Raw genomic sequence first — 9,177 nt, 5'->3', positions numbered from 1 at the left:
TGCAGGTGTTCTCTCTTTAGTCTTTTTACTCTTTCATAGACTTGGAGACGATGGTCACAACCACGCAGAGTCTAACGCTGATGTTATTGCCGCCATTTTATTCATTGCGACAATTATTTCAAAGATGATGGGCACGAATCTTTGTCTCACACATGGTCGCGGCTGACAGCGACCTATCTATAAGCATGTGATCTTTCAAAGACGCTACTGGAATCTAGAAATAGTCATTTAATGAATGGCATCTCGCATCTGATTATAATCCCATTCTTGATTAATATAAGCACTCTTTTTCCGGAAAAAAAAGGAAAGGAATGTAGCGCACGGTAATTAATGAAAAATAATATAAACTTTTAATTTTCATCTGAAAATTTTCAAAAGTAGCTTATATTGTGGAACAAAGGGAGTAGTTGGTAATGTTGAACTTGAGGCTATACAGGGGCATCCTGTCTATTATGAAGGTGTTTAGTCGGCAACTTTCGACGAATATACGGTATACATGTGGCCATTGTACCGCATTGGATCAGGCTCGTGAGTGAAGCTCGATTCAGCTTTCACTCCTGGGTAAAAATGGAGGCGTATTTTTTGTAACCATAGACTAAGTTGCAAAGGTGCATGCAGCCGAAAACCTTTTTTGCAGGATTATATGTCTCCAGTTATCCACTGTTGGAGCAAAGAACATTTGCTCCAAAGAAATAGAGTAGGAAGAATCAGGGGGGGATCTGCAGGGGGTGCTGGGGTGCTGCAGCATATATATCCTGGCTCCGCCCTGCAGGCCATGCACATGCATGTACTATTAGTCTTTTAGTCTTTAAATTTGCATATAAAACATGAAGTTAGCTTAAATTTAAGAGTATCAGCACCCCCTTTGAGCATATCCTGGCTCCGCCCCTGCGAAGAATGCAAGAGTACGCAACCTCTTCTGGAGAGGTCAAAGACGTACTTCGATCCAAGGACTTGAATAATGTCTTTGCATGCCTATTATTGGACCATTTTAAAATAGAAACGCAAAATGTATGGTCGAGCAAAGTTTGTCCGTTCTGAGTTCAGAATGGGTAGCATCTGCACATATGATATTTGCATCAGGTAAGTTTCCTTCTCCATAAACAAAGCTCTCCAGATCTAATTGGCTGTTACGTTGACACGAAGACATCGCAAAGGGAAATGAATAAAATGTCTTCTCTGTTCTGTAGCGATTATTAGTTGATTGATGAACAGTAGTGCACGCTCACATGGCTTGCTTCAGCTCGACTAACGTGTCTACTACTTCCTCTGTCCCAAATTACTATTTATTTTGACTTTTTATGTACATAGCTTTTGCTAATGTATACAGGTTAATATCAAAAATTTTGTATCCAGAAAAGTAATAGTAATTTGGAATGAGGGCATTACGCACCCATGGGAATCTAGCCCACTGAATATGTATAATACATTGCGATCACGTACAAACTACTTATTTAAGTAAGGCATCAAGATGAGCTACCTCGCCTGCTCATTAGATTCTGTGCAGCTATTGAAGTGTTGATGCTTAGAGTAATTACAGCCATAGTCCTCAAATCAAATCCCTTAAAAATCAAATAGGGTTCTCTCTATTTTTTAAGAGTTATAGAAGTATCTCCAACTCCAGCAATAGTCCTCAAGGATAGAGGTCTCTCTAAAGACCCTCCAGGAATGGAAGGTGGAGGGGGAAATTTGGAGATCTCCTTAAAATAGAAAGTGGAGTAGAGGATCTGTTGGAAATAGGAAGTGGAGTAGAGGATCTGTTGGAGTGTGTTTTTTACTTATCTCTAAACTTTAAGTAAGGAGTTATTTAGAGGATTGGCTGGAGTTGCTCGCTTTCATATTCTCTGTCGGTAACGCTGTACATGAGGCCCGCCGATGGCCTGACAGTCTGATGGTCGGTCTAGAGGACATGTTCGGTGTTCACGTTCTGAACTCGCAGGCCACTCTATATGCAGTACTATATCACTGCAGCTGGTCTCTTTTGTAATTGAGCATCTGCTGGAATCCTGGAGGGTTAGAAATTAATATCATGATGCAGGAAGGCATGTGATTTTAAAACTAAGCTAAGTTGCCGCCTAGCTAGCTACATCAGTTTTTGATTCCTCTTGGAAGTACGCAGATGATGCTTTCGGATACATGGCATTATGTGGGAAGCTCTTTATGAAGGTGATTCAGAAAGAGTAATTGCTCACACGTTGCAGCAAAAATTAAAGTGACCTATATCCCTTTTCCGTACAAGGTTTAAGAGTGCGGTCCGTGTCACAGTGTCAAGTGGCCACGGCAGTTCTTATCAGGCCAGGTCGACAACTCACCTGCCATTTCACCCGCATCGCAGCGTCGTCGGTGTTGAAGCTACGTACGTGCTGCCACGCCGTGTCCGATGTCCATTTCCAGCGGCTGTGTCGTCGTCGACGTCGTCGAAGCAGCGACACAGCGCTCAGCACTGCATCCTGTGCATCATCATCATCACGGCTCCTGAAAACTGCTGCGCGTGATGCCCGCGCGCGATGCATGCGATCCTGCACACCGCCGACTCTGGGGAACGCCTGTGCCCCGTGGCGTAGCTGCTGAACTGCACTTGGGGTCGTCGTCGTCCTCGGTTGCATCGGGCTGGACCAACGCGATGAATTGCTTCGCTTGCCACGTACGGTGCTGGCGTCCCGGGGCATTGACTGATCTGGCCCATTGTGCTGCTGTTCCAACCTCGTGGGTGCATTGAAATCGACACGTGCTCACCGCGCAGCAGTAAAGTGCCCGGAGAGACTCGCTCGCCTCGGGCGCGGTGACACTGAAGCTCGCTGGTGATGCCCTCCTGCGCGCCGGCCGCCAGGACGCACATCGCCTATGTCCGTAACTGATTAATGCCTGACTATGGCCACGGTCCACGGAATCACAGCCCCAAACTTGGAAGGTGTGTAGGTTTCCTGTTTCATATGCTCTTCGCCTACGCTGTCGCTGTGGACTGTGCCTGTAGACCGTGGTGGTACTGGCCACGAGCCCACGAGAGATTTACAGACTTGGTCGGGGGTAAAAGCGATCAGCGGTTGGTGTGTTCCCGGTCCATGGCCCAAGCACATTTACGCACTGCCAGGGTGTTGGTTTCAAAACAATTTGACACCGAACAGAACAATCTTAGGCTAGTCCCAGTGCAAGATTTCATTGCACTATTTCCAAGGATGCCACATCATCCCATGAGATGTATTCTCATGAATGAAACAGAGAGTCCCAGTGCACAGTTTCATTTCACGATTTCATAGGATGCTCATGACATTTAATTGTGAGGCATGTGATTGGATATGGTTAGATGAAATGAAACTCTATAGTCCCCAATGCAAGTTTCAATGGGTTTCATAGTCTTGGAAACAGTGTATACACAGTTTCATCCTGATGAAACTCCTTCCCTCTCTCACTTCATAACTACCATGCCATGTCATCACATATGCTGATGTGTCACTGTATTTAATGTGCATGAAACCTCTATGAAACTCCCACTGGGATTAGCCTTACTATTACTAATTGGAGACTTCTTTTAAAGCTTCCAGGTGAAGCCACCTAGGATTTCTAGGTGGACACTCTAGAAAAAGAGAGAAATTCTAGAAATTCTCACAAAAAAGCAAAACATCCTACCATCGATCGATAGATTCAAATCATTATAGCCATTGGATCTATTATGTCTTTTAAAAAATTACCCACCTATGCTATTATGAAAATAGCCTAAAGCCCTAAATCTATGTATAAATTACCCACCTCTACCATTATATAAAATTAATTAAAGTAACCCCATAATCTTCATCAAAATTACCCACTTATGCCATTATAAACAATATTTAAAATAACTCCTTAATTTGCAACTGAATTGCCTACCACTATTACTTAAAAGTTTTAAGTAATCCTTAAATTTGCATCTATATTACCCACACATGTTATTATTAAAAGTAACATGAGGTAACCCTACATTTTTTTTCCATTGGAGACTCCACATTAGTTCCCACGACACAAGCTAGAAAAAAGAGAGAAATTCTCATAAAAATTAAAAATATCAAACACCAATCATGTAAACTCTAATAATCATAGCCATTGATCTATTATATTTTTTAAAAGGTTACCTGCCACTATCATTGTGAAAATATTAAAAATGAGCTCTAAACCTATATCTAAATTACCGAGCTCAGCTATTATAAAAAATAATATAAAGTAACCTCATAATCTTCATCCAATTTACTAATACACATCATTATAAGGCATAACTTAAAATGTCATTCTAAAATTTTATCTATGTTACCCGCGTATGTCGATATTAAAAATAACCTAAAGTAAAGACCTAAATCTTAATCTAATTATCTTCACGTGCATCATACAGAAATATCAAAAAGCAAATTAATATATGATTCTAAATTACCTATTTATGTCATTGTTAATATAAAAATACTAAGTTAAAGTATATACACATGATGAGTGCCACCATTTAGACCATTTATACATGTATGTGAGGAATCGATGAAAAATATTGATTTGTATGCTAAACATAATGTATGAAGGATTGGAGGTGTGATACAAAATGGAAAAAGTATGAATATGGATGAATAAGTACAGAGTAATTATTGATTAAAAAGCAATCACAACTGGACAAAGATAGGTACATATCTCTATAATTATTATGTTGAAGTATTGGAAAAATAAGAAAGTAGTAGGTAAATAATTTTAATTAGCTAAGATTTTAATTTTTAAATAATTTTTCTATACAATAGCTTCTAAAAATATTAGCCCGTGCGAGAGCACGGGTTGATGGACTAGTATTCATAATTGAAAAACTGATCCCCTTTACAAGAGGGTAGGACTCCCTTTTATAATGATCTATGACCTATTTTACATTCCAAAAATATCATACTCAACCACTACATTCTTAGGATATGCCGTGCATAAAGGTAGTTAAGGATCACGTGTACAAATTGAAAATTTTCACATGGTCATGTTTCTCACGCCTTCCATCCTCTAACCTCGAGACTTCATCTTCATTTTAAGTCGATCGTCCAGCCTCGAGGCTTCATCCACGATCCGAGATGAACGCTCAGCATCGAGGCGCTTGCTTCGTTGAGTCTTGTCCATAGATCTTAACCTCACATAGTTTTTCTCCAAGCATCATTCCTGAGTAAAAGAGTAAAATGATAAAAGCTCGGTGTCTGGAACCGACTCCGAACACTCGAGAGTTAACCCAGTGGGAGTTAGCCATTATTGTTGTCAATCACTACCCTCGAGTCCTTTCAGGAGCAGAGGTGATGCAAGGATACGAGATTTACTATTAGAGGTGCTTTCATACAACGTGCAAGGTTAAAGGGGATCCGCTTTCCTTGCTGCCGACGCGCAACTTGCGAGGTTAATCTTAAGACCTGCTAACGACGTTAGAGGGTAACTAAGTTTTACTTCTCAGTTTGAAACTCGCGAAGCTAGAAAGGCTCCGCGCCTCTTATACTTGATGTAAAACTTGTGAGTTTAAATGATTTATTACGCTGTGGACGGAAGGGTGTTTATGTTTTGACGATCCTTGGGATCCAATTTTCAGCTGATCAAGCCACTCGCCGACTACTACCAAGCCTCCATCCAACACGACACATGGAGCAAACAGAGGAGCGGGGAAAACGAACGTGCCCGAGAACGAAAGGCCCGTAAAAGCAAGCAACGGGGAGAGTGAGAGGTCAAACCCCAACACAGGGATCCAATTTTCAGCTGATCAAGCCACTCGCCGACTACTACCAAGCCTCCATCCAACACGACACATGGAGCAAACAGAGGAGCGGGGAAAACGAACGTGCCCGAGAACTAAAGGCCCGTAAAAGCAAGCAACGGGGAGAGTGAGAGGTCAAACCAGCAACACCAAGTACAAGAACAAAAGCCCTCGCAATCGGGCACGCGCACCACCCTAAACCCATCCTTAACACGAGACATCCCCGTACTATAAAACGGCCTCCCCCGGGGACGCCACGGCGCTCACACCGCGCACCCTCCGCGTATGAAAGCGCGCGCGCGCCCACCGCACCACGCACGCAGGCACCGCGCCAAGAGCCGTCATGGCCGCCGAGCCCGGGGCGGTAGCGTTGCATGAAGCCGCGAGGGCCCTGGCGGCCTCGGTGCAGCCGCAGGTGGCCGCCGTGCTCTTCGTGTCCGCGGCGTGCACGGTGGCGCTCGCCGCCCTCCTGGCCGTGCTGCGGCTGCGCCCGCCGTGGTGGTGCGCGTGCCACGTCTGCGAGGCCTACCTGACGGCGTCGTGGGCCGGCGAGTTCGACAACCTCTGCGACTGGTACGCGCACCTGCTGCGCTCGTCGCCGGCGCAGACCGTGCACGTCCACGTCCTCCGGAACGTGCTCACCGCCAACCCGGTCACCGTCGACCACATGCTGCGCGGCCGCTTCGACAACTACCCCAAGGGCGCGCCCTTCTCGGCCATCCTCGCCGACTTCCTCGGCCGCGGGATATTCAACGTCGACGGGGACGCGTGGCTCTTCCAGCGGAAGCTCGCCGCGGCCGAGCTCGCCTCCCCGGCGCTGCGCGCTTTCGCCGTGCGTGTCGTGGCCTCCGAGTTGCGGAGTCGGCTCATCCCCCTGCTTCACTCTGCCTCCCGGCAAGGAAAAGGCAGAGGCAAAGGCAAGGTGCTCGACCTGCAGGACGTGTTCCGCCGCTTCGCCTTTGACTGCATATGCAAGATCTCTTTCGGACTCGACCCCGGCTGCCTCGAGCTTTCGATGCCGGTGTCGTCGTTCGAGAACGCTTTCGACGTTGCCTCCACGCTCTCCGCCAGGCGCGCCACCGTGCCCATGCAGATCATCTGGAGGCTCAAGCGCTTCTTCAACTACGGGGACGAAAGGAAGCTCCGGGACGCGGTGCGCCTTGTCGACAGGCTCGCCGAGGAGGTCATCCGGCAGCGTCGCAAGCTCGGCGGCGCGGCCTCGGGCAGCGACCTCCTTTCGCGCTTCATGGGATCCATCAACGACGACAAGTACCTCCGCGACATCGTCGTCAGCTTCATGCTCGCCGGCCGTGACACCGTTGCCTCGGCGCTGACCGCCTTCTTCCTGCTCCTCTCCGATCACCCGGAGGTCGCCGCCGCCATCCGGGACGAGGTCGCCCGCGTCGGCGGCGACGATGACCGGCTCACCGCCTCCACCTTCAGCAAGCTCAAGGACATGCACTACGTGCACGCCGCGCTGTATGAGAGCATGCGGCTGTTCCCGCCGGTGCAGTTCGACTCCAAGTTCGCCGCCGGCGACGACAAGCTCCCGGACGGGACGGCCGTCGCCAAGGGCACCCGGGTCACCTACCACGCCTACGCCATGGGCCGCATGGAGTCCGTGTGGGGCCCCGACTGCGGCGAGTTCCGGCCCGAGCGCTGGCTCCGGAACGGCCGGTTCGTCCCGGAGAGCCCGTACCGGTACCCCGTCTTCCAGGCCGGCGCGCGCGTGTGCATCGGCAAGGAGCTGGCCCTCGTGGAGATGAAGGCCGTTATCTTCGCCGTGGTCCGGAGCTTCGACATCGAGGCGATCGACCGGAGCTCCCGGCGGCCCAAGTTCGCGCCGGGACTGACCGCCACGTTCGCGAGCGGGGTACCGGTGCGCGTGCGCCGGCGAGCACGTGTGAGCGGGCACAGCCCGCCAATCTGATGAAAGGGAATAAAAAACTGTTGGTGCCATCACGATTCGTCCTTGAGCTTTGCCTGTCATCTTTCCCGTATTCAAACGGAATATTGCATTGCGGGCTAAGATTATATCACGCGCCTGTAATCTAGTGCATGTCGATTGTGAGCGATGACTCCGTGGCCACCCGCCCCGGCCGGGGGGATGAGTGCGCTGGCACTTGGCACCAGGGAGCAGCCGATGCTGTGGACGATTAGTCAGCCGTCCATCGCCTCCACTTGAGCTAGAGATCTAGAATGGTAATAGATTCCTAGAATTGATCGGAATTGGTCGTGTCATGTTGGATTTGGAATTTTGGGTGAGATAAGGAGGAGACGTCTTCGCCGGCTGAAGCTTTTGTTTTGCACACTTCACCGGCGATCACCGTTCATTCAGAAGATATTTTTTTACAGGCATAAATGGAAACATGGAACAGATGCCTCTTCTGAAAAAAAGGTGGGAGGAATTAAAGAAAGAAATGCCGCGACGGATGGAGACGGAGAGATTCTTCGGTGTTGGAGTGCGGTCGTCCTCGTGGCCCAAAACCACAAACAAAAAGGTGGAAAGGAAGCTTTGGTCTTTGGAGATCGCTCGCCTTTCAGTGGAAAGAGAGGCGGAAATGCTCCACGTGTTTGGTGCAGGGTCCGGGGCGGCGTGGTACGCGATGGGCAGGGCCTGGGGCAGGGTGTTGCACGCATGCACGTACGACGGCGTAAACAGATGCCGATTCTTCTTGGTGGCCGGGGTGGTGGGAGCCGCGGAAGGAACCAGGGCACATGTGCCCTGGGGGCGTCGTGGGGGCGGCGGCCACCGCAAGCGTTAGATCCTCCGCAGGACACCACGGTCCTGCCGTCCTCCCAACGCGTTGTTCCCTCGATGCATCATGGACCTCTCGCCAACCAAGCCGCGCGCCCGCATCAGACCAGACTGGTGGAGTACCACAGACTGAGGAAGGGCGCACGTTTTGTTCTGTCTCCGAAGGAAGACACTGCAACGACCAACGAGGCAACGAGGCAGCCGTCGGGGTAGATCTAGTCACCAAATTCACGGGTCCATGGGATCCAGGAGTCAGGATCGGGAAACATGGTAAGATACTTAGGAAATATTTTTACAGGGTGGGAACGAAAATGTCCCCTTTTTCCGAAACGGGAATAACGTTCCCGGAATGAGGAACGTGCCTTCATCTCACGTTCCCTATGACCATGAGGTAGATGGTGTTGCCTCCGTTGTAAATAACTGATACTTTTGATTTTACTGTATAAACTTTGGTGAACAATAGGCAGATGCTCGTGTACATACTACAAGCATGCACATGCATGGTGGTAAAAAACAGAAATTGATATCTTTGTATACATAATACAAGCACGCACACGCATGGTGGTATAAAACAGAAATTGATATCTTTGTACGTAGAAAGTAAAATATGTGGCATACTTCGAACAAAATGTTCCTGGAATAACTCACCTGCCTGAATTCGGCAAACTCATTATTCCACGACAATATATTAAACCAA

General features: G+C 48.4%; 1 protein-coding gene across 1 annotated transcript; it reads left to right on the top strand.

Annotated features, from left to right (window-relative positions):
• Nucleotides 1–5,968: 5,968 nt before the first annotated feature.
• On the top strand, nucleotides 5,969–8,074 carry LOC117854516 (cytochrome P450 94C1). Its single transcript, XM_034736737.2, has one exon. The coding sequence runs from the start codon at nucleotides 6,066–6,068 to the stop codon at nucleotides 7,650–7,652; it is 1,587 nt and encodes a 528-aa protein (XP_034592628.1). The 5' UTR covers nucleotides 5,969–6,065; the 3' UTR covers nucleotides 7,653–8,074.
• Nucleotides 8,075–9,177: the final 1,103 nt, after the last annotated feature.

The sequence above is a fragment of the Setaria viridis genome, chromosome 5, assembly GCF_005286985.2.
Source record: "Setaria viridis chromosome 5, Setaria_viridis_v4.0, whole genome shotgun sequence".
NCBI classification, from domain to species: domain Eukaryota; kingdom Viridiplantae; phylum Streptophyta; class Magnoliopsida; order Poales; family Poaceae; genus Setaria; species Setaria viridis.
The sequence above is the reverse complement of the archived record's forward strand: the minus strand, read 5'-3'. Positions and strand labels throughout refer to the sequence as shown.

What these genes read in the sequence shown, in the direction of transcription:
- LOC117854516 (XM_034736737.2), top strand. Translation starts at nt 6,066, where the DNA reads ATGGCCGCCGAGCCCGGGGCGGTAGCGTTGCATGAAGCCGCGAGGGCC.